This window comes from Vanellus vanellus (genome assembly GCF_965231255.1).
Source record: "Vanellus vanellus genome assembly, chromosome: 7".
Taxonomy (NCBI): domain Eukaryota; kingdom Metazoa; phylum Chordata; class Aves; order Charadriiformes; family Charadriidae; genus Vanellus; species Vanellus vanellus.
In genome coordinates this window covers 21,531,448-21,554,841 of record NC_138912.1, presented here as the reverse complement: position 1 = coordinate 21,554,841, position 23,394 = coordinate 21,531,448, and the positions used below count along the sequence as shown (strand labels likewise).

At 44.1% G+C, this 23,394-nt stretch overlaps 1 protein-coding gene across 1 annotated transcript in view; it reads right to left on the bottom strand.

Annotated features, from left to right (window-relative positions):
• ANTXRL (ANTXR like) overlaps positions 1 to 23,394 on the bottom strand; it is a 60,411-nt gene that overhangs the window by 11,920 nt on the left and 25,097 nt on the right. Inside the window, exons 11-17 of the mRNA XM_082486467.1 lie at positions 21,402 to 21,471; positions 20,193 to 20,271; positions 15,824 to 15,919; positions 15,067 to 15,105; positions 11,806 to 11,904; positions 9,938 to 10,105; positions 8,680 to 8,760 (exon numbers count right to left, since the gene is read on the bottom strand). Coding sequence (XP_082342593.1) covers positions 8,680 to 8,760; positions 9,938 to 10,105; positions 11,806 to 11,904; positions 15,067 to 15,105; positions 15,824 to 15,919; positions 20,193 to 20,271; positions 21,402 to 21,471 — 632 coding nt within the window. The remainder of the gene's footprint in view (positions 1 to 8,679; positions 8,761 to 9,937; positions 10,106 to 11,805; positions 11,905 to 15,066; positions 15,106 to 15,823; positions 15,920 to 20,192; positions 20,272 to 21,401; positions 21,472 to 23,394) is intronic.

The window sequence follows — 23,394 nt, the reverse complement described above, 5'->3', positions numbered from 1 at the left end:
GATTGAGCCCTAAAAAAGCTGAAGTAGCAAAGGGAATAGGAAAGGCTAACAATGGACATAATCAAAGTTAAGGTCTATCAGGCATACTTTATTCAGTACCAATCTCCAAGTACCACCACACCAGACCAAATTCCACACAAACCCGAGAAAAATATCTTAACCTAAACCTGCACTCACAACACACGATCTACTGCCTTCCTCTTTTCTGACAGCTTTTATGGATGAGGCTCGCAGAGTGGAGGAAGTGAGGGGAGCCACTGTCAGGTCATGTCATCTACCCTAGGTTATGCAGCAGCTTTGGGGGAAAAAAACCAACCAAAATGGTATTTACAAGTTCAGGACTCGTGACTCACATCCCTTCTTTTAACCACAGCACCACACATTTCCACACTTGAATGCTGACCAGACTAGAATGTGGTTCAAGAAAAAAAAAACAACAGCAGTTGGTTTGCAAAAGATTTTTCTCTTTCCTTTGGCATTTTCAGGGAAAAGGAGATTGCGTTTGCCCATCACCTTGAATGGGGAGGGCTTTGGAGCATAGCAACAAGAGCAACAAACATTAGCTGGGTGCAACAGGCTCAGCCTTGAGGTATTTGCGGCTTGCTGGGAGGAGCAAATCAGGCCACAAAGGACCATAACTGGTCTTGCTCAAACTGTAATTAAGTGTCATCATGCTTTCCAGGGTGAATTGTCTGACTGGCTCTTCAGGAGCAAGCTAGGATTATGGCATGCACAGAGGGAAAGCACAATGCTCTTCATACACCTAGGGTATAGGATAATGATGGAGACTCTCAGAGAGATTTCTGGTGAAAACAGTTATTATTTGAACTTGCCTCAGCCAAAGAGTAAGGTCCCGGCCCAGCACACAGACAAGCTGCCTCTTTGTTCAGAGTCTGGAAACAGATACAAGTATCCCCAAAGCCATCTCTAGGTAACTGGCTCTGCTGCTACCTAGAGCAAGTAGATGGTAAACCCACAGTTCCCAGGTTCCTCTGGGCTTATCTCACAAAGATTTTCTTCTCTTGGGATGAGACTCCTACAGTTCGTTATCAGTGCTGGCGTATTTACAAAGGACAGAAAACCTCTCCTCCTCCAAAAGCTCCTATTTTAAGTTGGATGGAAGAGCTCCTAGGGACACCACCACCTTACTACTTCTAGGAATGAACACACCAGGGAAGCAACTCAAGTACTGAAGTCCTGACATGGAACTCTCCTTCCCATTTCAAGTATGCTATAGCGACCTAACACTCTGTGCAAATATCCCTGCCATGTTTCCTCTATGCAGCTTGACCACTCTATCAAGCACCAGCTCTGCATTTTGAAATTACTCTTTTCCATGAGCACTCCATTGACACCTCTCATACAAACTCTGTTATACACTCTGGTCTCAACAGAGACAGGGCCTGTCCCCCTATAGTAGAAAAAAACCAACAGGTATACCTCATTTCATTTTTCAAAGCTCTGCTCCACTCAGAGCACCTGGCCTTTAGCATTCCAAAAAGGGACATTGCTCTTGGTAGACTTCGCTTCAAAGTTTCTGTATGTCCAACTCCTTAATGTTCTCAGCCAGTGAAGGCTGAGGTGTCTACTTGGATAATTACATTCCCTAGAAGAAACCCAAAAAGGAGGGGAAAAGAAGGGATATGTTCACATGCCACAATAAAAAAAAAAAAAAAAAAAAAGACAGAAAGATCTTAAAACGCTGCAGAAAACACCAATATTGCTGCAAAGAGCACAAAACGCTTGCAGTCTTCTTGTTCCAGGAACTGTTCCTATCATAGAATGGTTTAGGTTGGAAAAGACCTTGAAGATCACCTAGTTCCAGCCCCCTCGCCATAGACAAGGACACTTCCCACTAGACCAGGTTGCCCAAGGCCACGTCCAGCCTGGCCTTGAACACCTCCAGGGATGGGGCCTCAACAACCTCTCTGGGCAACCTGTTCCAGTGCCTCACCACCCTCAAAGTGAAAAACTTCTTCCTAATGTTTAATCTGAATCTGTCCTCTTCCAGTTTAAAGCCATTCCCCCTCATCCTATCGCTACATGCCCCAGTAAAAAGTCCTTCCCCAGCTCTCCTGTAGGCCCCCTTTAGGGACTGGAAGGCCGCAATAAGATCTCCCCGGAGCCTTCTCTTCTCCAGGCTGAACAGCCCCAACTCTTTCAGCCTCTTCTCGTAGGAGAGGTGCTCCAGCCCTCGGACCATCCTCGTGGCTCTCCTCTGGACACGCTCCAGCAGGTCCTTCTTATGTTGGGGACTCCAGAGCTGGGGACAGTACTCCAGGTGGGGTCTCACGAGAGAGGAGTAGAGGGGCAGAATCACCTCCTTTGACCTGCTGGCCACACTTCTGATGCAGCCCAGGATACGGTTGGCCTTCTGGGCTGCGATCACACATCGCTGGCTCATGTTGAGCTTCTCATCAATCAGCACCCCCAGGTCCTTTTCCTCAGGGCTGCTCTCCAGCCAGGGAGCTTTTTTCTCCATGCCATGCCTGCTACAGCAGGAAGGAACCTTACAGATACTGGTCATCTTTGCAAAAAGGAAAAAAAGTAAGATGGGGGCTACATGTGTCACATTTTCATTGAAAGTGACAAAGTGAGACCACCTACTGTGGCAGGCGACATCCCCATCTCTTTAATTTTTCAGCAGCTTATGAAGGTAATTGGATCCAGAAAGGTTAAGCAAAGGGAGAAAAGCCTCAGAACCAGGCGACAGTCTCTCATGAATACAGTCTGAAGAAGCTCAGTGCTGCTTTTCCAGCACCCCCTGTAGCTCTGCCAATTACTACTTGGGTGACTACAACTCATCTCCAAGCAAGTGGCAGATAAACCTGTTAAAGGCCATTACTCCATCTTGAAAAGAAGTAATTAGTACGAGCTCCAAATAGCATTGGTACATGGGCAGCATGGAGTGACAGGTGGGTACTGCCATCCCCATGGGCTGCATTCAAACTGCTGACCACCTGTGGGCAGCAGCCAGAAAATAATTACTAGTCATTAATAATCCATAGGCTTGATGTCTCACCATTCATCTAAGGAGTCCCAAGTGTCTGGCAGGCTTTAACTAACCCTCACAGCTGTAAGGAAGGTAATTACTGTGTTCTCATTATTATTTTGCAGTTGGGAAAACTAAGGCACATAGATGTCGTGGTCAGCATTACAAGGAATCACTCAAAATTTGAGGGTAATCAGACCTTCTGAGCTTTAACAAACCTACCAGCTTAAGAGTGATTACTTTGAAAGGGACGCACAGAATAAGGAACCCAAATACTCCTGTTCTTCTCATTTCAGAGGCTGGTGTTTAAAATTCCAGCTGCCATGCCTTGTTCGAAGTCACACAGCGACTCAATGGCAAGAACTTGAAAGGACCCAGAAGTCCTGGCTTCAAATATGACCAGCAGCTTATAGCTTATGAAATTTTTGGCTGCACAGCAGCCTTTTTTACTTTCAGTTTTATGGAACGAAGAAGGAGGAAAAAAAAAAGGGTTTTGTACAATAGCCTGCTTCTAGCCCCTTTCCCCAGGAAAAGGCTTTGCACGTGCAAAGGGTAGTACTGCTAAAGTGCTAAAGCATTGAGTACACAATGGTGATTATGACAGCAAAATCCAGTCTACACTCTCACTCTCTGTTGCAGGTAATATTCAGTGACAAAAATGAGATCACTTTCTAAAGCTTTAAAGTAAACAAGAGCAATTCTGCTTGGGGGGAAAAATGTATTTTTTTTTTTTTTTTCAGCTGAGGTTTTTTGGTAAACCGAGCTTCTGAGAATTTCCTGTGACAGTATGTGCTGAAATGCAAAATGGAATGGATTTGCTGAAAGCAGCAACTAAGCAGACCATTTGAAAGAAGCATCTCGCCTTTCTCTCTGCACATATTGGGGTTAAAAACCCCATTAAAAATGTTTACTTGCTGGCATTGGTAACAGCCCCACTTTTGATCCATGAGGTCAAGGGGAAGAGCTTGAAAATTCCCTTTTGCAGATTACTGACAACCCGCCCCATCAGCTACTGTGCTTTCTATAAGATACTTCAAGATAGCCAGACATTAATATTTTCCAAACTCCAATCTTCCTAGCAGCCTCCTGCAAGCTCATAACCAAGCTCAGGAGGACACCAACACAGAGGTGATGGGGAAGTCCTCAAGACAGCCTGAGTATCCTGAGCAACACATAGCTTGCCAGGCCTGTTGCTGGATGAGCAGCGTCCCCACCTCAGAGCCATTAATCCCTTTATTGGGCCAGAAGAGTGACTGCTGGTCCTCTACGCCCCAGATTTCTGGGGGATGAAAGGAAGAATAGCAGCCTGGCTCTAAGGGATCCATCACTGCAATAGTAGCACAAATGCCTATCAAGGCTTCACCTTTGTACATTACTGCAAGGAAGAAAGCCCAGCAATCTGCAGGAGAGCTGCTAGCCCCTTTTTCATCTCTTCACTCCTCTGCTGATGCTGTCGGAGAGCTCAGCAAAAAAAGCCATCCCACAAATAGCAGCCTGTCTACTAATGATGGGGTAGAGCTAAGTGCATGTTCATCCCCTGCTGTCTCATCCTGGTGCAACAGAGGCTCCTGCCAGGGGTGACCTGCAGAAGTTGAGTGAGCAGGGTCCTGTGACCCTTTACTGAGCTATTTGCCAAACTAATAACAACCAGTTTCAGTGGTGGGGCCATGACATGATCTTGAATGGAGACCAAGAGGAGGAGCTGTCTGCAGAGCCAAGCCAAACACTGCAGGCACAGCTCCCAGGAGAAGGGGCGGCAGAGCTTGTGCTTGGCTGGTTTTCTTTAGTCAGTTCTGAAAGCCCCTGCAATTTTAACCACCAGTTCTATTAATACAATCCTGTTTAATGCTGCTGGGTCATCCATCCTGGGATCCTTTTCTTGAGAAGTCCCTGCCACCCTCTGAAAAGCACCAGCCAGGACAGGAGAGCTCTCGGGAGCCTCAACCAGCTCTGCAGCATAGCTGTACCCAAGGCACGCTCCTACTAGTGTTTCCATTCCTGCAGCGTGACAGGAACAGGGGAAAGAGGCGGTCACCAACCCACCCATCTCAGAGGGCAGGACCGCAGGGCACCAGTCTGTCTCATCAAGGAAAGCTGCAGGGAAACAAGGACTGATAGACACAGCAAGGAGAGGAGGAAAACTATGAAGGAAACAGAAGAGAACGTCTAGGGCAGGAGTCCAAGGGGGTCACAGGTAGGGAAAAGAGCAGGTGGTTTGGGAAAGGCAACAGGATCATGATCAAGGAAGAAATGCGGATGGAGAGACAGCAGCTTTGGCCACCCAGAGCAAAGGGCAACAGTCCCTTGCAGCAGTCAGTCCTGTATTCCTGCGCACACACTTCAGCCTGTATCTCCAGTGCAAGGCGCTTGGACACGCTCTGGAATGGGCTGCACCACATGAAGACTCAAAAAGCACAAACAGTGCCATTTTTAACTTCACGGTGGGAGTGGGGGAGAAGTCATGTTTTGAAAACCTGGGGCAGCAAAACTACCTCCCCTGTATGTTCTGCAGACCCAAAAAGAAGAGGGCTGTGTTGTGGGGGAAGATGCTGAACAGCTCTGAAAAATATTTAACTTATTTTTGCTTCTGACAAAACCAGATACATCAGTGAATCAACCAAAAACATTAACATACTTTTTGGTGTAAAAAACAAAAAAAAACCAAACTATAAAGGGAAGTATTTTTCAGGCTTTTTTGGGGTAAGAAAAGCTCCCAACCCAAAGCACTCATTTTCAAAAGAGTTTTTAAAGAGTTTTTAATGTCAAAAAACCTCTCCTTTGACATCTTTTCCCTGTCTCAAAAGCTTTGTGAAAAATACAGGGAGAAAAATATTGTGGATGTTCTTTCACTACTACAACTGTTATTTTCATTATGCAGAAAAAAAAAATGTTTTGCAATAATTTCTCCCAATAGCTACAAAAAGTGAACATATGCCCCACTGTAGCAATAAAAATGGGAACTGGCAGCTTTTTTTTTTTTTTTTTTAAATGGAGGTAAGCTGTGAAATAGAAACTTGGAGAAGTGTAAATTCAGTGAGTTATATTGTTGCAGTGGGAAACAACCTATATCTCTGGTAATCCCTGAAAATGTAAAAATAATAATTTGACTATTTTGGGAAATTCAGAGATGGGAATTTTCTGAGTTATAAATGAAAATGCCACTCCCAAAACATAATTAAATTGTGTATTCCTTTTGCCCTCTGAGCTCCAAGTTTTCCTGAACAACCAAGACAACTATGAAATTACCTTAAAAATCAAACAAAAAAAGGCAAATCAAAAAAACAGAAGTCTCCCCCCCTGCCCCCCCAAAACCCCTTAAAACCTCACAAAGCAGAGCAATCCCCCTCTCCGAGATCACCACACAGTCACTGGCCTCTGGATGGTGCAGGCTGGAAGAACACAATGCACCAAGGAACATCAGGCTGTACTTTCATGTCTGCTCAACGGTAAACCAAAATCTACCGTCATCACACCTGTACAGGAGTGGCCTTGTCCCCACTGGGGCTGGGTCTGGGTCCAGCAGAGCTTTGGGCTTGCTCCTGGGGCTGTTTGGCACGGCCGGAGCTCCAGGCTCTCCGTGCTGCTGGTCACTCATAGCACTGACTTGATTTCCCCATTCTTCAGCCCCAAAGTAAGTAACTGCGTGCGTGTCTACTCATATATACTTATGTGTATGTACATTTATATTTATACACTTCCCCCCCACCAAAAGCCTAACTCGCAAGGAGCCAATTCTCTACTGAGGGATCACAACTAGAGAAGTCAACCAAACAATAAATAATAACCTTGCTCTTTTCTGTGCTAGCTTTCTCCATGAAATACAGGCCTGTGATAGCCTTTATTTTTTTTACAGCAGAAGGATGTCTAGTCATTTTCTTGCTTCACTTTCAATATTCTTCAGCTTTAGCTAATTTCACAGGCCAGGGAACAGAGACGATCCTATTCTTCCACCGAATCTGGCTCAATAGGATTCTTTCCACCCTATTTCCCAGATGTACGTTTGATTTTCTAATATTCTCCCTGATACAATAATCCTTCAGCTTGCTCCGTTTTACATTGCCTCTTTTGAGTCCCTTGTCCTCCCCACAGCAGAGCTGGAAGGCAAGGAACTGAGGATCCCTGTTCAGAGCCAGCCCCCTGCATGTTTCTTGACCGCAGAGGCTAACAGAGGCTCCGTTGTGCTCTGCACTGATAGAAATGTACCAACCGAGGGAGTGAAAGGCAGAGGATAGATTCATATTATACAATGTTAGCGCTATCAAAATACAGCTGGGCCTAAAGAGCCTATTCAGAAGCTTCAGATCGTGCTGAAAAAGTAAATAAGGTGTCTCAAGCACAGCTGCCTTGAAAATGCAGCTTAGTGTAACAGTCAAAACCATTTTACAAAGTAGCATAGGAAGCGGAGTTTGTTCTCTTAGTTTCCTTACGCACCAAAAGAAAAAGGGAAGAGACTAAACTTTAAATACTGAAGCTGCATACGTTTGGTTAATAATTAGACAAATGCCCTAACAGTATTTTGCCAAAAGTTGGAGGGGTGTAGGGTATTTGCCCTAGATGATGTAAATTAGGGCTGCTTTTTAAGACTGTTATTAGGTATAAAAATCATCCAGGCAGACAAGCCCAGCACAAGGGCCTCTGCACCACTCCTACCCCAAAAAAGCACTTTATGGCCCCTACTGCTGTAACTCTATAACCCCTTCCCCTGGGAGCAAAGGCGATGAAGTGTATGACCAGAGAAGGGCCATAGTGGCGAGGAAGATGGTGTGTCTCTGCTCGGTCCTCATGTTTCAAAGCTCCACTGCAGAAAACCCAATCTGAAAGCGCAACAGCGCTCAATTTTTATGGAGTCGTCCCTACAGAATAGCAAGATAGGGACAGCTGTAACAGTGCCAGGCTATCACGGGGAAATCGTGAGTGCGCTCTGAACTAAGCTATCGTGAGTGACCCAGGGGCAGCACACGGACATCTCTATGGCTCTGAAAGGCAGAAACCCCCTGCATTCTCCCAGGAGGAATCTCCTCCTGACCCTACGTCTGGCCAATAGACTTTATCAAGGCAGGAGATACAGGATATGACCGAGAACTGTGTCTTTGCACAGAATTCTACAGAGACTTTATTCTCCTTTAACTTTGCTATAATTTGTTTCTTCATCACCTGCACAGTTCATGATTTCTCTCATTAACGACTTCACTCTATTATTAAATCTGAGAGGCATTTTTATGAAGTTGGGTAGGAAGGACAATTACTGTTGCAGAACAACTACTTACTGTATATTAAATTCAAAACCAGCAGTCCCCCAGAACCCACAAAGAACGAACCTATCCTTTGACTTCAACACACATGCCCAGAAAAAAAGGCTAAGAACTTATATGGCTGAAAAAGGTCTCATATACTACTGTGGCCGGCCAGTTTCCTCCTCAAGTCTGCTCAAATCATCACAGTGGGGACGTTACTGTTGACCTTTTGGGGCAATACTTTTAAATAGATGCCACAGCAAACATTTTAGTTCATTTTGAAATCTCTGTTCTTGTGACAAATTTTTAGCCTTAGGGTAATGTGAAAAGAGACAAGCTCACAAAGAAAAAAAGCGAAAAAAAGAGATGGTGTTGGGGGGGGGGGGGGGGGCAGGGAGAACATTGCTGCTGCTAACAGAGAAGTGACATGCCAGTGTGTTGGTGACACCTTACCTTATCTCCTGGCTGCGGTCTCATAAGAGAGACTTGATCATAGCCTCGTCGAACCAAAGCCCACAGTGCATCAAGTTTGCCCTGAAATAAAAATAAGTAAATAAATAAATAAATATGACATGGCCAAGAACTTTGGGGAAAACAGCATGAGATTAAACTACATGTGAGTTGATCCAGCCTTTCTCTGTTAAACTCTCTGCACAAGCATTGCCCCTGTGCCCTTGCCCTCTCTATACTGCTTATCTAGACAGCCAGAAAAGACGCCTCAATGGGGTAACATGTATCTGATATGCAGCAGGCCAAATTCAGCCTGCTTGAAACTCACCGAGGATGACTTTAACGTGAACAATTAGACAGGTACAATTAGACAGATGTCACATTAACAAAAGGCAGAACAACAAAAGTACTGCACTGACGTGACGCGAGCTGGAGCACGGATAAACAGCCACAAGCCTAGGTACCTAGGCAGGCTTTAGAATTCACAGCTACTTTTCAGACAATAAATTCAAGCACTGTTAAACTGATCTGCGAGCACTGTGGGGAGGTGGGAACCTCATCCCACAAAGCACTGGTTTGGGACATGGCCGCAGGTTTCTGGGATGAGCATGGTATGCTGCTCCCTTGGCCTGAGCTACCCCTCCAGCTTCCTTCTCTGTGAGCAGAGATAACAGCTCTGCCCTGCCTCAAGGGTTGTGTGAGGATACATACATTAAAAGACAGAGAGACACCAGATACTATAATGACATGGGAGAAATTGGGATGAAAGTGTGGAGAGACTGAGCGACTTGCCCAAAATCAAACACTACGTCTTGTGGCTGAGCTAGAGGGGAACAGAGCTGAATCCCAACCCGAGGCCTTAGCCACAGTGCAGTCAAAGCAAGGACAGTGCAGTTTATCAGACCCTCTTTATACGCTGCCTTCAGATGGCACAAAACAGCACCCCCCTCTCCACCCTCCCTAAGAGCCGAGATATCTGCTGTTGCAACTCAGGCTGTGCAAAAGCACCTGAAAAGGTGTGAGCTGAGGGAGGGAAGATCTCTGCTCATGCCTTCCAACACCTTCCACTCTTCCTCAAAAAACTATCACAACACAGTGCCAGGTGAAATGCACGTTCCAGGATATGGACAAGGTTCAGGGTTACTGGCCATTTTTCTAAGTAGGCTCTCCCAGCCCCGCCATAAGACTGCGATAAAGAAGCGGGATGTCGTAACACGCGTGACATAAGAGACTTGGTAAAACTGAGGGGCAGACACATTACCTTGATGGGAGTGTACCATTTCCGCTGGGAAGGTGGTTTTCGCACATGGGGCTTTTTTGGCTTGGGTTCCCATGGTTCATACTCCTGTTCTGGCAACTTAATAACTGCATTTTTGGGCTTCTCCAATTTTGCTCCTTCCTCTGTTGACCCCTTATCTCCCCATCGCACCTGAAGTCAGGAGAGCACACTGTAAGCAGAGACACTTCAGCAGTCCCACCAGCAGGTGGTTTTCACAGACATTAATCTAGTTCCCATCAGATGACCCAATGCCACCAGACATGAAGCCAAACTTAGGAAGGCACCACACTCCCACCGTAATCAGAAATACACATATAAGAGTCAAGCAGTCTCACTCAACTACTTGAACTACTGGCTTTTGCACTTTCCATAATGTAAGGTGTTGTGGGACTTCACAGCATCTAGAGCAGCTTAACCCATTTCCAAGTGAAACCTGGAGCACTCTGCCCAGCTCTGCTAGGTCACAGCTCTAATGCACTTCCCGTTGCCTCACGCAAAAAGCAGGCGGCAGCACCAGCTGAAGGCAGACAGTCTTTACAACTAGCCCTAAGCACCTCCTGTTGTTCAGTTCACAAGCGCAAAAAAGGGTCAGTGCACAAGTACATGAATGGTTTAAGAGCACCAGCCCTCAAACTTGTGCAGCTACTACTGAAAACAGCAAACAGCTCTTCCAAAGATATCTTGCACAGTCACAAGAGAGGTCAGTAACTTTACCTTCACATACTGTACACTACTTATTTCAAGATGAAATTTTGATTTAGTTGTCTGACTTACCTCAAACAGGAATGTGATCCTGCATTCAAGGGCAATATATGATCCACAGGGTTACTCAGCATTAAGGATAAAACTCTCGCGAGAAAAATGTTCAAGAATAGTGAGATGCAATACTTAAACTGCAGACTTGCAAGGATTTGCTGGGAAGCCATTGCTTTCATTCTGTTAGCCCTAGTTTGGTCCAGATCTTTGGCTAGCGTACATTAGACCACCTCTTAGCCACCAGTTACATCTGGTGGGAGTTTCTGGTGTGACATTCCTAAGTCATCATTAGGCCCTCAGCTGATACAGGTGAGTGACAATTCCCTGTCTTATATTATCCACGGTTAGGAACATTGAATTGATTTTACTAAGATGTTTATTTACAGGAGTTAGCAGCTGATCACAGCATTATCCACTGACTTCCTGGAATGTATACGCTGTAGGACAGCACAAGGCAAATTTCTTTCATAGTAACATCTCACTTTACACAGAAAGACTGCCTTGTGCAAGAATCCCAGAGCAGGATTTGATTCATTGGCCAATTTCAACACAGATGTGGTTTTATGCATTAGGAGTTAATGCTTAACTAAAAAAAAAAAAAAAAAAAAAAAAACCAACAACAAACAAACCACCCAAAACTCAAACCCAAAAGAAAAGGAAAAAAAAAAAAAAAAAAAAAAGAAAAATCAGTGGTTTAAATTCCCCAAACCAACTGCTTTCAGACAGCCAGGCACAGAATAGATGGCCCCCTCAAACACTCAGAACCAGAGTAACTCTGCCTGAGACAAAACTGGACCCAACTGAACTGAAGGGTTTGATTCAGTAAATTAAAACTTCTTTTGGTGCTTATCCCAGTTCTCAACTTGCAAGTTTTCTCTGGCTCATATTGCTAGATTCATTTAATTATTCATGTGAATGATGGCAGCTTGATGTCTGTTACTTGGACAGCAGGTGCAATCAGGTGGACAAGCCCTAATTAAATCCCAGTCTCTAGTCCATCAAGGTAACTTTTTTAAAATCACATAAAAACCATATTGCTATGATTTATAATTAAACATACTGATTTTTACAACACTAAAGAACAAGTTAAATACCTCCATCCTCTTAATCCCACCAACACCTCGACCCCCGTAATAAGATGCGTCCACAGTTGGCCACTTTTTCTTTGGCAATCCATCTTCATCATCTGATTCCTATGGGAAAGACGGGGAGATATTACTGCTGTTCTCACATGAACAGCATATACTACGGAAAACAAATGAACATCCTATGGCCCAATCTTTGGATATCTGGCTTTGTGTGTTGCACTTATTTGCTGACAAAAACAAAAGTGTCTTGTCTCTGCAGCTGCAGTTTTAACTAGGGAAGCCAAAGAGGATTGCCTATTCCTCTCTCCAGGCAGCTTTTATTTAGTCAAATATGCATTGAGCTTCAAAATCACAACCAACTTGTAAAGGAAGGCAAAGTGGAGATGAATTGTACATTATACGGGCTTGCCACTGTGCTATGCAGAAAATGCAGCAATCAGTTAGCCCAAAGAAATCATTTATTAATCACGCTTTTAGAACTTAATGTCACCTAACAGGGAAAAGAGCTACCACTGTGAGTTTTCTAACATGTGCATCAGACCCTTTTCTCATGGCAGCTGTAACCAGTTATTCTACGCTGCTTGATTCTTTTTAGAGTCTGGCTCAAGCTGTACACTTTGGAACGAGGACTCAGACTGGAGCATCTCCAAATTGTCAGGAACCTCAGATCCAGAGATTTTGACCTGCAATTATAAAGACTGCAGATTATTTTTCTGGAACATGGCAGAGTCTGAATCAGGGTTTTATTTCAGGTCCATTGTTCTGTTCTTGCTTAACTAAAAGCTGACAAATATTTCTGGTTTGACAACCATGGGAATATATCTCCAGGTCTATCACCTTGAGCTGACAGAAGTCACTGGGATTTCTCAGAGTGCCTATTGTTACGCTGAGTTGAGGCAGCTGAAAGTCACACCATGACACTCTCCAAGTACGTACATAATTGAGGAAAGAGCCCAACAAGCCTCCTTCAATACCATCCTCGTGCCTCACACTCTAAGAGACAAATAAACACACCTCATGCTGATGTGCAGATGTGCATGCTGCTCTCGGACTGGCTGTGCACAGTGCTCTCTGCTAATTTTCATCGGTACAAGTATGTTTCTAGATACACTGCCTGGACTTAGTTTTTATTTAAGAAAAAAAAAAAATCAAGTAAAATCCAAATACTAGAGAAGGACACAAATTATTGTCATGTTACTAGGTGACATTTTCTCAAAATTGCCCTACGTGTTTCTATTGGAATGTAAAAGGAATTGAGAGTCCAAAAGCCGACAATAGCTTTTAGAAAACATGCCTTAATTTTTGTTCTTTTCATATTTAACTCTTAGGTTATGCCTCGGAGAAAGGTATTTCCATCAGTATTTCCATTCAGGTATTTCCATTCAGTGACGTCTGATCTCTCAGCTACGGTTCATGGGTCAGTTCCTCCAACAAATTCTTTAGTATGGCCAGGCAAGGCTAGAGTTGACATTTTCATTAACTAGTCAGGGGTGTGTGTGTTTTTTTTTTTTGTTTGGGTTTTTTGGTTGTTTTTTCTCATTGTTGTTGTTGTTTGGGGGGTGGTGGTGGTGTGGTGTTTTTGAATCCTAAGTCAGGGAAATAAATATACAAGTAAGGCACTGCAATTTAGTATTGGGATTTTGTTACTGGGGTTTTTTTGTTTGTTTGTTTGTTTTAATTTGAAATTTTATTGAATTTCATGCCACATCTAAAACAGTACCTAGAGAACTAAATCAGCAGTTTTAGTTCATTTATATTTGATTTCATTGTGAACTTGAGTACTATATAAAATATCCTGCCTCTTCCATGTGATGTAACACAGATTTCAAAACTTCATGTCTAACAACCCTTATTGCTGGCAAGCCTGACACTAGCAGGACACAGTTAATCGTGATGGCTGATACTTTCCCAGCTGATAGAAGATTTATAGCAAATATCCCCCACATTGAACACATAGCAAATCAACATCAACAACTACCACATACATTTTGAAAAGTAATGGAAATTCTAACGCTTGTGCTTTAGAACAACTTTTAGATAACTATATTCAGTTTAATAGCAGTGATACCAGACTATATGAGCTAAAGGGAAGCTAGGGCTCAGCATAACGAAACAACAATCCATACTGGATAAAGACAAGGGCCAAGTAAAGGGATGGATAACATCTGTATTCTGTGCTATTCCTGGAGGCTTACGTCAGCTCGCAGTCTCTTTGATTGCATTTAAAACCTCTGCTGATCAGAATAATTGCAAAGCATCCGGGAACTCTGCTGCAGGGGTGCCACGCTCTCTAAAACCTCCTTCAAACACAGCATGGCTGCAACTGTACGCTTCATGACAACACTAATCACCCTAAAACCAGTATGATTTTTTGGTGCGTATTCTAAAGTTACATTGTCACAGTGCTGCTGCCCAGGACAAGCAACGGGATCACATACACAGTAATGGTGGCCTCTGGCAACCTCAAAACAGCAGCTGTGGTTGCCTCCTGATATTCATGCCAAGTTACAGCAAGTTTGCAGCAAACTGTAAGCTTCTCTTGCGGGTTAGGTAAGTATTTTTCCATCATTTAACTGTCTATGCCTAGGAAAGAAATAAAGGCAGGCATGAGTTTTCTCTGGAGGTACTTTTATTTATTGCTACTATTTTCATGAAATTAGCATAGTGAAACTAAGCTGAGGTCAGGGTCAGTGTGTTACTGTCCCAAAAAGAGCAGAATACAATCCTGCTTCAAACAGCTCCCAACCTAAATGGAGAAAGGCTAAACGTCCTTCCAAAGGTCCCTGTGCAGCAGAACCACAGCCAGGGCAGACTCTTGCCTCCCTCTCCTGTAGCAAAGCCACAAGAATGTGGCCTTCACTGTCCTTTCTTTCAGCTGCCAGACTTTGTTCCTTACTGCCAATCCGGGCTAAACTCCTGCTGAGAGCAACGGCAGTTTTACTGGAGGAGGGACAGCTTTCAGCACAGCTTGAGAAGCAAAGATTTGCTTACACACCTGTTTGACGCGCAGCAGAAGGAACAAAATACCATAGGAATTGTTGGTCTGTGGACTTCTGAGTTATGCAACTACTTTCTCTGTGGATGGAAATAATCTTGCAGTATTTATATAAAAAGGCCAGAAGGCAGAAATAACTCTCCTGACCCAAAAGACTTCCTCTCACAGCCTTCAAGGTGTCATTAAGACACCTACAGGGCTGATGTTCCTGGGCACCACAACACACTACAGTGGCTGCAGACAGTGCAACAGCTCAAAAATAGCATACTTACAGGCTCTGGGGGTGGTGGTGGCGGCGGCTCTTTGATCACCTGGAATATATAAACAATGGGAGAAATCTGAGGTTCATCCATCTCAATGCTATGCCCTCTCTGCTTTCTTGCTCATATCACAAAAAGGTTGCACTGGTCCATTCACCCACATTCAGTCCCGTCATTAGCCCCATTGCTTTTCAACAGGCGTAAAATAAATGCAGATGAGAAGCTAAATCCATCACATTGAATTATTCACTTAGTCAAGTGCCTTAAGTAACTCATAATATGGCTCTGTATCCTGGTAGTTCTGCCTTAGTGTCATGTGATTACCAAGTTAGTGCAAAATATTCACTCACAATCTGCAGCTCCTACAAATAGAAAAGAAAAAAAAAAAAAAAGCAAGCCTAATTCTTGTCTTTAAAAAGGACCATAACAGCTTATGCACTTATTAGTAAGTCAGTTCCATGACACTTTTCTGCAGCAGGTTTCAAATCTTGTTCTAAGGAGATCTTGATCTCTACAGGGACTTGGGCCATGTCCACAAAATCACTTAAACTTCTCAATCAGTGTCAAAATCACATAGGCCTTGCAACATTGAAAAACCCAGACCAGAGTGACTTCAACAAGCACTTAAAGCAATTTTTTGAATTAGGGCCTTACAAACCTGGCAGCACTTTTCTTAAATGAAGTTAACCACACACTCCAGCACTGTAACTCTATGCTTTTTGCAGAGAAGAGATGAAACCATGTCAAAAGAATAAAAACTTGTACTTACCACCGTGCAGCAAAGGGGCCAGAACCACCAGAGGAGAGCCAGAGCCAGCAGCAGAAACAGAATCAGGAGAGCGATGAAAAGGATGGTCCCAGTCAGCTGCAAACAAGATTATTACTTCTGAGTTATCTGCAGGTATCACAAACAAGACAGGAGCCCTGAAGTTACACAATTAGACTGGGAAAAATGTAGTGATGGAAACCTGCTCAAGGTCTCAGGTAGATTGTGCAATCACTGTTTTCATTGGGGTCACATCAGTATTCAGTGTGACAAATCTGTATTTGAAGTCATGATTCAGGGAAGCACCTCCTGTTTGTGGTGTGTATACGTATAATTTATGTATAAGTTTATAGTATGCTCACAGCCCACTAGATTCAAGGGTGCTAAACTTGTATACAAACTATTCCCAAATCTGTGCTAGCAGATTTGTCCCTTAATACTGTCAGAGGGGTATTTCAAAATACAAGACCACAGACTCCCCAGTGTGCAGAGTAAACTTTCATCACTAGAGATGCAGAATATGCAAATACTGATATTCAAAAAATGGGAATATTGGATCTGAGAGCTTATGGGTAACTGCTTACATACCAACATCACAGAACAGAGCACAATGTACTCGCTCAGCCTCATCACCTCCCAAGCCTGCCTGAATTGCCTCTTGACTCAAACTGCACGCACAACCCCAGCCTGTGTCCTTATGCAAACTAGTCCTTAATGCTGCTGGTTCTCCGTAGTCTTCCTGGGGCTGGTTTGACTGTTTTTAATGATATGCTGTAATCATAATCTTAACCATTCCCGATTCTTATATTCCATCTATTTGTCTACAGAGAATGGTGGGACACCGGGGCCAGGTAGAAGTTACATTTTCTTCAAAAGGACAAGAATTTAAAAAAAAAAAAAAAAAAAAATCAAGTGCTAACACTTCAAATTAGCTTTTCAGAGCAGCCAGGCAACCAAAGAGAATTACAGCTTTGATTTTCCTGGCTAAATCTTGATGGACTCTTTACACACAAAGCATTTCACATCAGTGTGTTCAGAAGAGGTATTAACTCTCTGTACTGTCCTGATGACTACAAGAAAGCAGGTCTTCATATGCTGCTTGGCCCCTGCAGGACATACAGAGCACATGGCTTTTTGGAAATAAAACATTTGTTACAGATCGGCAGTGGCGTGCTGGGACATGCCATTTCCTTGGACTGCACTGGGCTACGCGATGAGGTTAAGATTAGCTGAGGTGCTCCGGCCCTTTCTTTTATACTGGGAAAAGAAACCTTCTCAATTGTAGATTTTCTGAGTTTGAGAAGAGGTTCGATTCACCAGCAACAGTGGTACCAGAGAACAGGCAAAACCTGGCAGCAAACTGCAGGATAGCCTGAGGCTGGGAAGATGTGAAAAGAGCTTGAAGAAAGATCTGTGAATCAGGCTGAGGGAATAGGAGCTGGCTAGCGAGGAAGCCGAAAGAGATTTTCAAAGAAGGATAGGTGGGAGGATAAATGGAAAGAAAGCAAGTTCCAAAGAAGATTTATCAAGGATAAAGTCCATGAGAGTCACCTTATTAAATCTGAAACTACTTGGTAAATTCCCACGACACCAGAAACTGATGCTTAGCCCCTTTTAAAACAGGAGTTTCCTTCACTGTTCCAAGTGGGTCTGTCCTCCCCTTGGACAATAAAAAGGCTGAGGGTGGAAAAGAAAGTACCAGCTGAGGAGAGCTTTGCAAAGTCTGGGTGAGAACCCAAGTGGCTGACTCGGGTGGTACCCAGTTCGTTCTCTGGCCAAATCCTAGAGCTTTCAGGACTGACATGTTCAAGACGGGACTAACAAAACCACAGCTCCTACTCCATGCTTTTAGGCAGGTAGCCCAGTATCCCGTATCTCTGTGTCACAGCACCACCATCCTCCACTGACCTGTGGCTTCTCGTTATAGATGCAACAAACTGACCTGTTTTGGGATACACTATTTAGCTCACCTCATTCATTTGGTCAGGGAGCAGGTGAAAGCCACGACGGATTGCTGCGACGTGTGTCAGACCCCCTGCTCAAAGGTGTCCTGTTAGAAGACATATTACGCAGCTGCACGTTCAGTGCTGCAGCCCCCCCTCTCTGTCCCTCCTATGGCCCCATGCAGCACTAATGCACCTGGAAAGCAGACACTTGAGAGGCATGAATTCCCAGTGAAGTCAGTTTGCTGAGAAAAGCACGAATAAAAGTTCGAGCATGACTTTAAGAGGTATTGCTGCACCTTAAAAACAAATCCAGGCACAGTAGCAATGCAGCGCATGAGCCACAGATGCGCATACCGCTGCTACTGTTACTCCAAACCCACATTACCTCCTTGTTTTGCAGCCTTTGTTCCCAGGCGTTGCTTTTCCCATGCTAAGTGCTCATACAAATCGCCGAGACATTTGCCAGCAGCAGCTCGGGAGCTGCTGGCAGCAAGAAGCTAAAGAGTCCTCTTTTAACGATTAAATATACAAAGCATCATAGTGAGGCTGGGCTTCGAAAAGGAAATAGCAGACTTCGTGCAGCTGAGCAGAAAGAAGCACAGGGATCACACAGAGGCTCTAGGAGTGAAGTGAAGAAACGATACTTACTGTACAGAAAGGACAGAAGGGCCAGCTGGGGAGGAGAGCTGAGCAGGCCAGCTGACTGCCACCCACAGAAAAGGAAACGGGAGAGGAAAGGAAATGGAGGGAGGCTCTAAAACGAGAAGATTAAAATGCATGAAATTAAGACAAAGTTGGAAACTGAACTGCCATGGGATGTAAGCGGAGCGACACAGTCTTTTCTTGTATCAGCTTAGAATCGGGCTCCCTGCCTCCTTCGCATTCAATCTGCAAGAGGCTGGTCAAAAACTGTCAGATTGACAGGACTGGAGATTGGATTCCTCTCTTTATCCTAAGGCTGCTGAGAGGAAAGCTTCCTCCATCCATGCTCTGGCCTGCAGGAACCCCAGCTAGGGCTAAGACTTCAGTCTTCGTCAGAAGTGAATTACATATGGGTAACTAAATGTACCAGTTAGCACTTGTGTTTCACTGTAGACTCAAAAGGTTTTATTGTACCTGAGGTAGAAGAGGGGAATAAAATGTGAAAATATCAGTCTTCAGTGTAGAAAATTTGGAGGAAAGTTTTGGAAAAATCAAAATAATCAGGTGAAGCAGCAAACACTTCTCTGCTAAATTCTGAGTCCCCGCACCCCCGACTGTTCCAGCAATCTGGTGTGAGATTTCCCAGCTTCACTGCTGAAAACATCAGAAAATGAGATTTGCAAGTTCCAGTCACTGCCTATGTTTTCCTTCTTTCCCTTCTGTTCTGCAGCTGTCAAAAAGGCCAACAATGATTACAAACAATATGACAGCATTTGGCAGAGGTTATAAAAGTCCTTTGGACACTAATAACTATAAAGCTCAACTTTGATACAAAGTGTTTGCTATCAGGTACTGCAAAAAGCTTTGTTTCATCCACAAGCACGAGGCCAAATCTTTATAGCTACTGCACTTACTTGCACCACCTATGGGTGTTGCCTATTTTTACTCCAAGACAAAGACAACAACTGCTTATTAGTAGTCAGCTTCTTCATTCTGATTGTTTGATTTTAAAATCAAATTTTTGTCAAGGATCACTTCTAGCTGTTGGTCCCTGACGCTCCACCTAAGGATAGGTGGTCTTTTTGACCAGGAGATTCTCATATCACAGCCATCGCTGTTCTGCAGCAGCACATTCTCCCTCGGCTAGTCTGAGCAGCAGCAGCATTTTACCAAGACGCTCCTCCCAGGATCTGAAGCTGCTATTTCTTTCTGATTATCTTCCATGACATCAAAAGAAAAGGAACCAGCTCATGTCACTAAAACTGTAAAAATGCCTTAGCGGATCCTGAACTAGTAAAGGCAAATTGTGGGGGTCTAAGAACAAATGCTGTAACCTCCAACCAAAAAAATAACCATGTAAGTTTAGAGGACTTTCCATGCTGTGGCCTTTCCAGATCCAAGTCCTGGCAGTTGCATCTTTCACCCCAGATCCCATAAGGGATCCCAAAGCTTGACAGGGCGTTGCTTCATGACGATCCTTCCCTCATTTTCTCAGATTCCCTTCTAGTCAGATCCTAGCTTTAAGGATCTCTCTCTCCTGGGACAGGAATGGGCAGGGTGCCTTTTGTTATATTTTTTTATTCAGTAAATCTATCATGACCATCAATAATGATTTAATCTTAACTAGTCCTGGTTATTTTTCAAAGAACCGCTTGGATCCCATCAATAACCGTGATGCAGAAGCTGTAGAGAGCTCATGCTCACTCAAGGAAGTTTTGCCTGAAGAGCCAGTCTTTTTCCAAGATCTCATGGTTTCTCTGTCAAGCCCCATTGCAATTACTTACACACTGTGTGCTGGTGATGCTGACAGAGCTGGAGATGAACGTTAGCCCGTTGTTCATGCTGACTTGTAGGAAAACCACCCTAAAGCACAAAACAGATACACTTATTTTTAGTGTCATATTTATACCCATTGTTCCCTTTATTCTGGCTGTGTTTTAGCCATTGGCTCATGAACACGCATGGATAACATGCTCTGCTGAGTCAAGGCATTTTCATGGCTCCAGGTGCTTACCTGCATTTGTCTCTCTGCTTGCCCAGGAGCTACCCTTTTTATGTTGGCTTAATTGAGATGGGGCATATGCTCTTTATTAAAAAACCACCACCCCACCTGGGGCAAAGGGCACTCGGACAGTGAGTCATGACATAAAGTCTTAGACATTTCCAATACTACCTTAGATAGAACAAGAAAATTTAAGGCTTTTTTTTTTTTTTTAAACCCTTTCTGCAGCTTAAAGGGACAGAATGTGGGGGTTTTTTTATATTCAAGCAAATACAGAACACTTGCCCTGAGATGAAGGAGTAAAAACACTGAAATGACAGTGAAATTAAAGAAGAACGTGACCCTAGCCGTTCTCCAATATCAGAGAAAAGGTCTGAAGAAAAATAAAAACCAAAACAAAACAAACCCCAAACAACTTTCCCTCATCCACAAATAGGAAAGGGGAGGGAGGCATTTCCCCTCACCCCTAGTATAGTACTTAAGCAACCACAAGATCACCCAGGGGAGAGGTAGGGCCTTGTGTTATGTCTCCCAGATGTCTGCAGGATTACAAGAGCTGAAAAATACCAATACTAGCCTCAGCAGGGCAAAACACAGGAAGCCACATCTACAACAGCAGCAAAGGAATTCAAATCAAGCATCTCTTTTCAATCCAAATGAAAAGTTTGCCTGGAATTCAATTACATTTTGGTCTGAAAAAAAAAAGGATGTAGGAATAGAGGAGAAATTAGCATTTTATGGTTCGATGATATGGGACCATGGTCCAACAAAGCCTTTGATTAAGGTGTGCTAAAGACACAATATTGAATAGAGCTATGCTGGCTCATACTAGGAGAGGATTTGGCACAAAGGGGATGGAGGTAATCCTGCCACACGCCCCCAAATTTATTATCTTGGCACTTTGGGCAAAATAGTGAGCTCTTAGCTCAGTAATGACATCCTTATTCAGAAGTCCCCTCTCTCTTGATGTGTGCTGGAAAGCAATACTTACTGTCCAGCATCTTCTATCACTGGGGCAGGACAAAGTAAGTAAGTATCGTGAACAAGAGTCGGCTTTTCATCTGAAAAGAAATGAATATAACTGTCAGGGATGAAAAAATGAAATTGTCCCAAGCAGGCCACCGCCTGGAGAAGCATTGACACCAATGAGAGTCGCAGATGAATTCAGTACAGAGGCAAGTACTAGTATTCCCCAAAGGTACTGATTACAAAGCCAAGTACCAGGATGACCATTCTTGTTGATGCCAACATAATGTTATTATCAGGCTAGAGATACCACAGCTAGGAAATGGAAGTACATCCCTGTTCCTGACAGCAGTGACTAGCCATTTGGAAGCCAGCTTTGAGCAATATTCATCTGGTCTGACAAGTGCATGCAAACTCTAGTCATACTGAAATGCTCTGAACCCACAAGTTACTCAAGGGGTCAAAAGTATAGGGTTCAATTTTCGCCTACCCACTTCCAAACACACACACAGAGGAGAAGCTGAGGCTGCAATAGTTCACCCCAGGGAAAAGGAAGAACAGAGATGGGGTGGAGCTGAATGGACAGACACCGGAGGAAGAAAAAAAAACCCAGAAAATTTGGTTGGTCATATACAGGAGACAGGCAGAGGGGCACCATGACTGATGTTACTGTGAGGACCTGTCCTGCACTAGCTGCTGTTTTTCCTGTCCCCAACTGCCCCTCTGTAGCAGCAGCTTCATCCAGAAAAAGCCCATGTGTATAGGGGTCTGGTGCAGGCAGTCAGAAGCAAGGCCATGGGTGATTCTCCTGCCTCCCTGCACTCTGCTGCTCCAAGAGGAAGCAGTGCCAATCCTGTTGCTTTCAAAAGCCACATCCAGAATGTCAAGTCCCACGAACGCCAAGTGGAGGCCCAGCAGTAATCCTGCAATGCCACTCCACTAAAAGTGCATATGGTGAGGCAAAAGAGCAGACAAGTCACTGCTGTGACTGCACCTTAGCTCCAAATGGCCAAACAAAGCATCTAAGGTGCCAGTTCAGAGAAAGACTGGTCCACAAAAGTCCAACCCAAGTGAATTAACAGGCTGGTAAAAGTTGCCAGCTTATTTAAACCTTAGAGGCTTGATTACTCTTTCTACTTAGGAAAAAAAATAACCTGAGCAACAACAGATACGAGAGTTGTTCCTTCGTGCTTCACCCATCCCAAGAACACCTGAAAGCAAAGTTCATTTCCCTGCTTTGGCAGAGGTGAGACCATGAAAATTATAGTGGTATGTTTTAGGGACAGCGTGAGGGGCAAAAAAGCCAGGCAGCACAGACACAGATCAGTGTTGCAGACCTAATCCAAGGAGAACAGCATGGAGGAGATACGGAATTAGGGTAAGTTTTCCTCCTGTGTACTTCCAGGCCTGGGTCAGCACTCACTGTGTGAAGTCCAGTCAAGGTGCTAGTGTGTTAGTGGCAAGGAAGAAAAAGCCAAGAGTCTGTCTACCTGGTAAACCACAAGAAACAAATCCCTGGCAAAGGGCATCTGTGCATGGAATGACAGCGAGACCACCAGTTTGTTTAATGCAGCCTCCACGTAGGCAACTAGGATGGGAAATGAAGGAGTAATTCATGTGCTCCCTCTTGTAAGTGAATTCACTGCTAGGGAAGGCACCAGTCTGACCGCGACAGCATATGAAAGCCTCTACTGTGCTCAGCCAACAAGGGCAGCATATACAGAAAAGGACCAAAGCTCCCCTCCCCACGCTGTGCTTCACCCTGCCAGACATACACTGCTTCTTGGGAATAAGAGAAGACTGCTGAGAAACTGGACACTCAATCTTTTTTGGCTATTCAGTCCTTTGCCTGGCTGCTGAGACAGCAAACAAAAGACCCTCTTTAGCACAGCAATGACAAGGAGATTCCGTGTTACACGCTCTCTGCGATGAGACCAGCAACGGTGTCAGAGAGGAATGGAACAGGCCTGGGAGGGCCCTGCTTTACGGTAAGTATCTCCTGAATTGGTGAATAAATA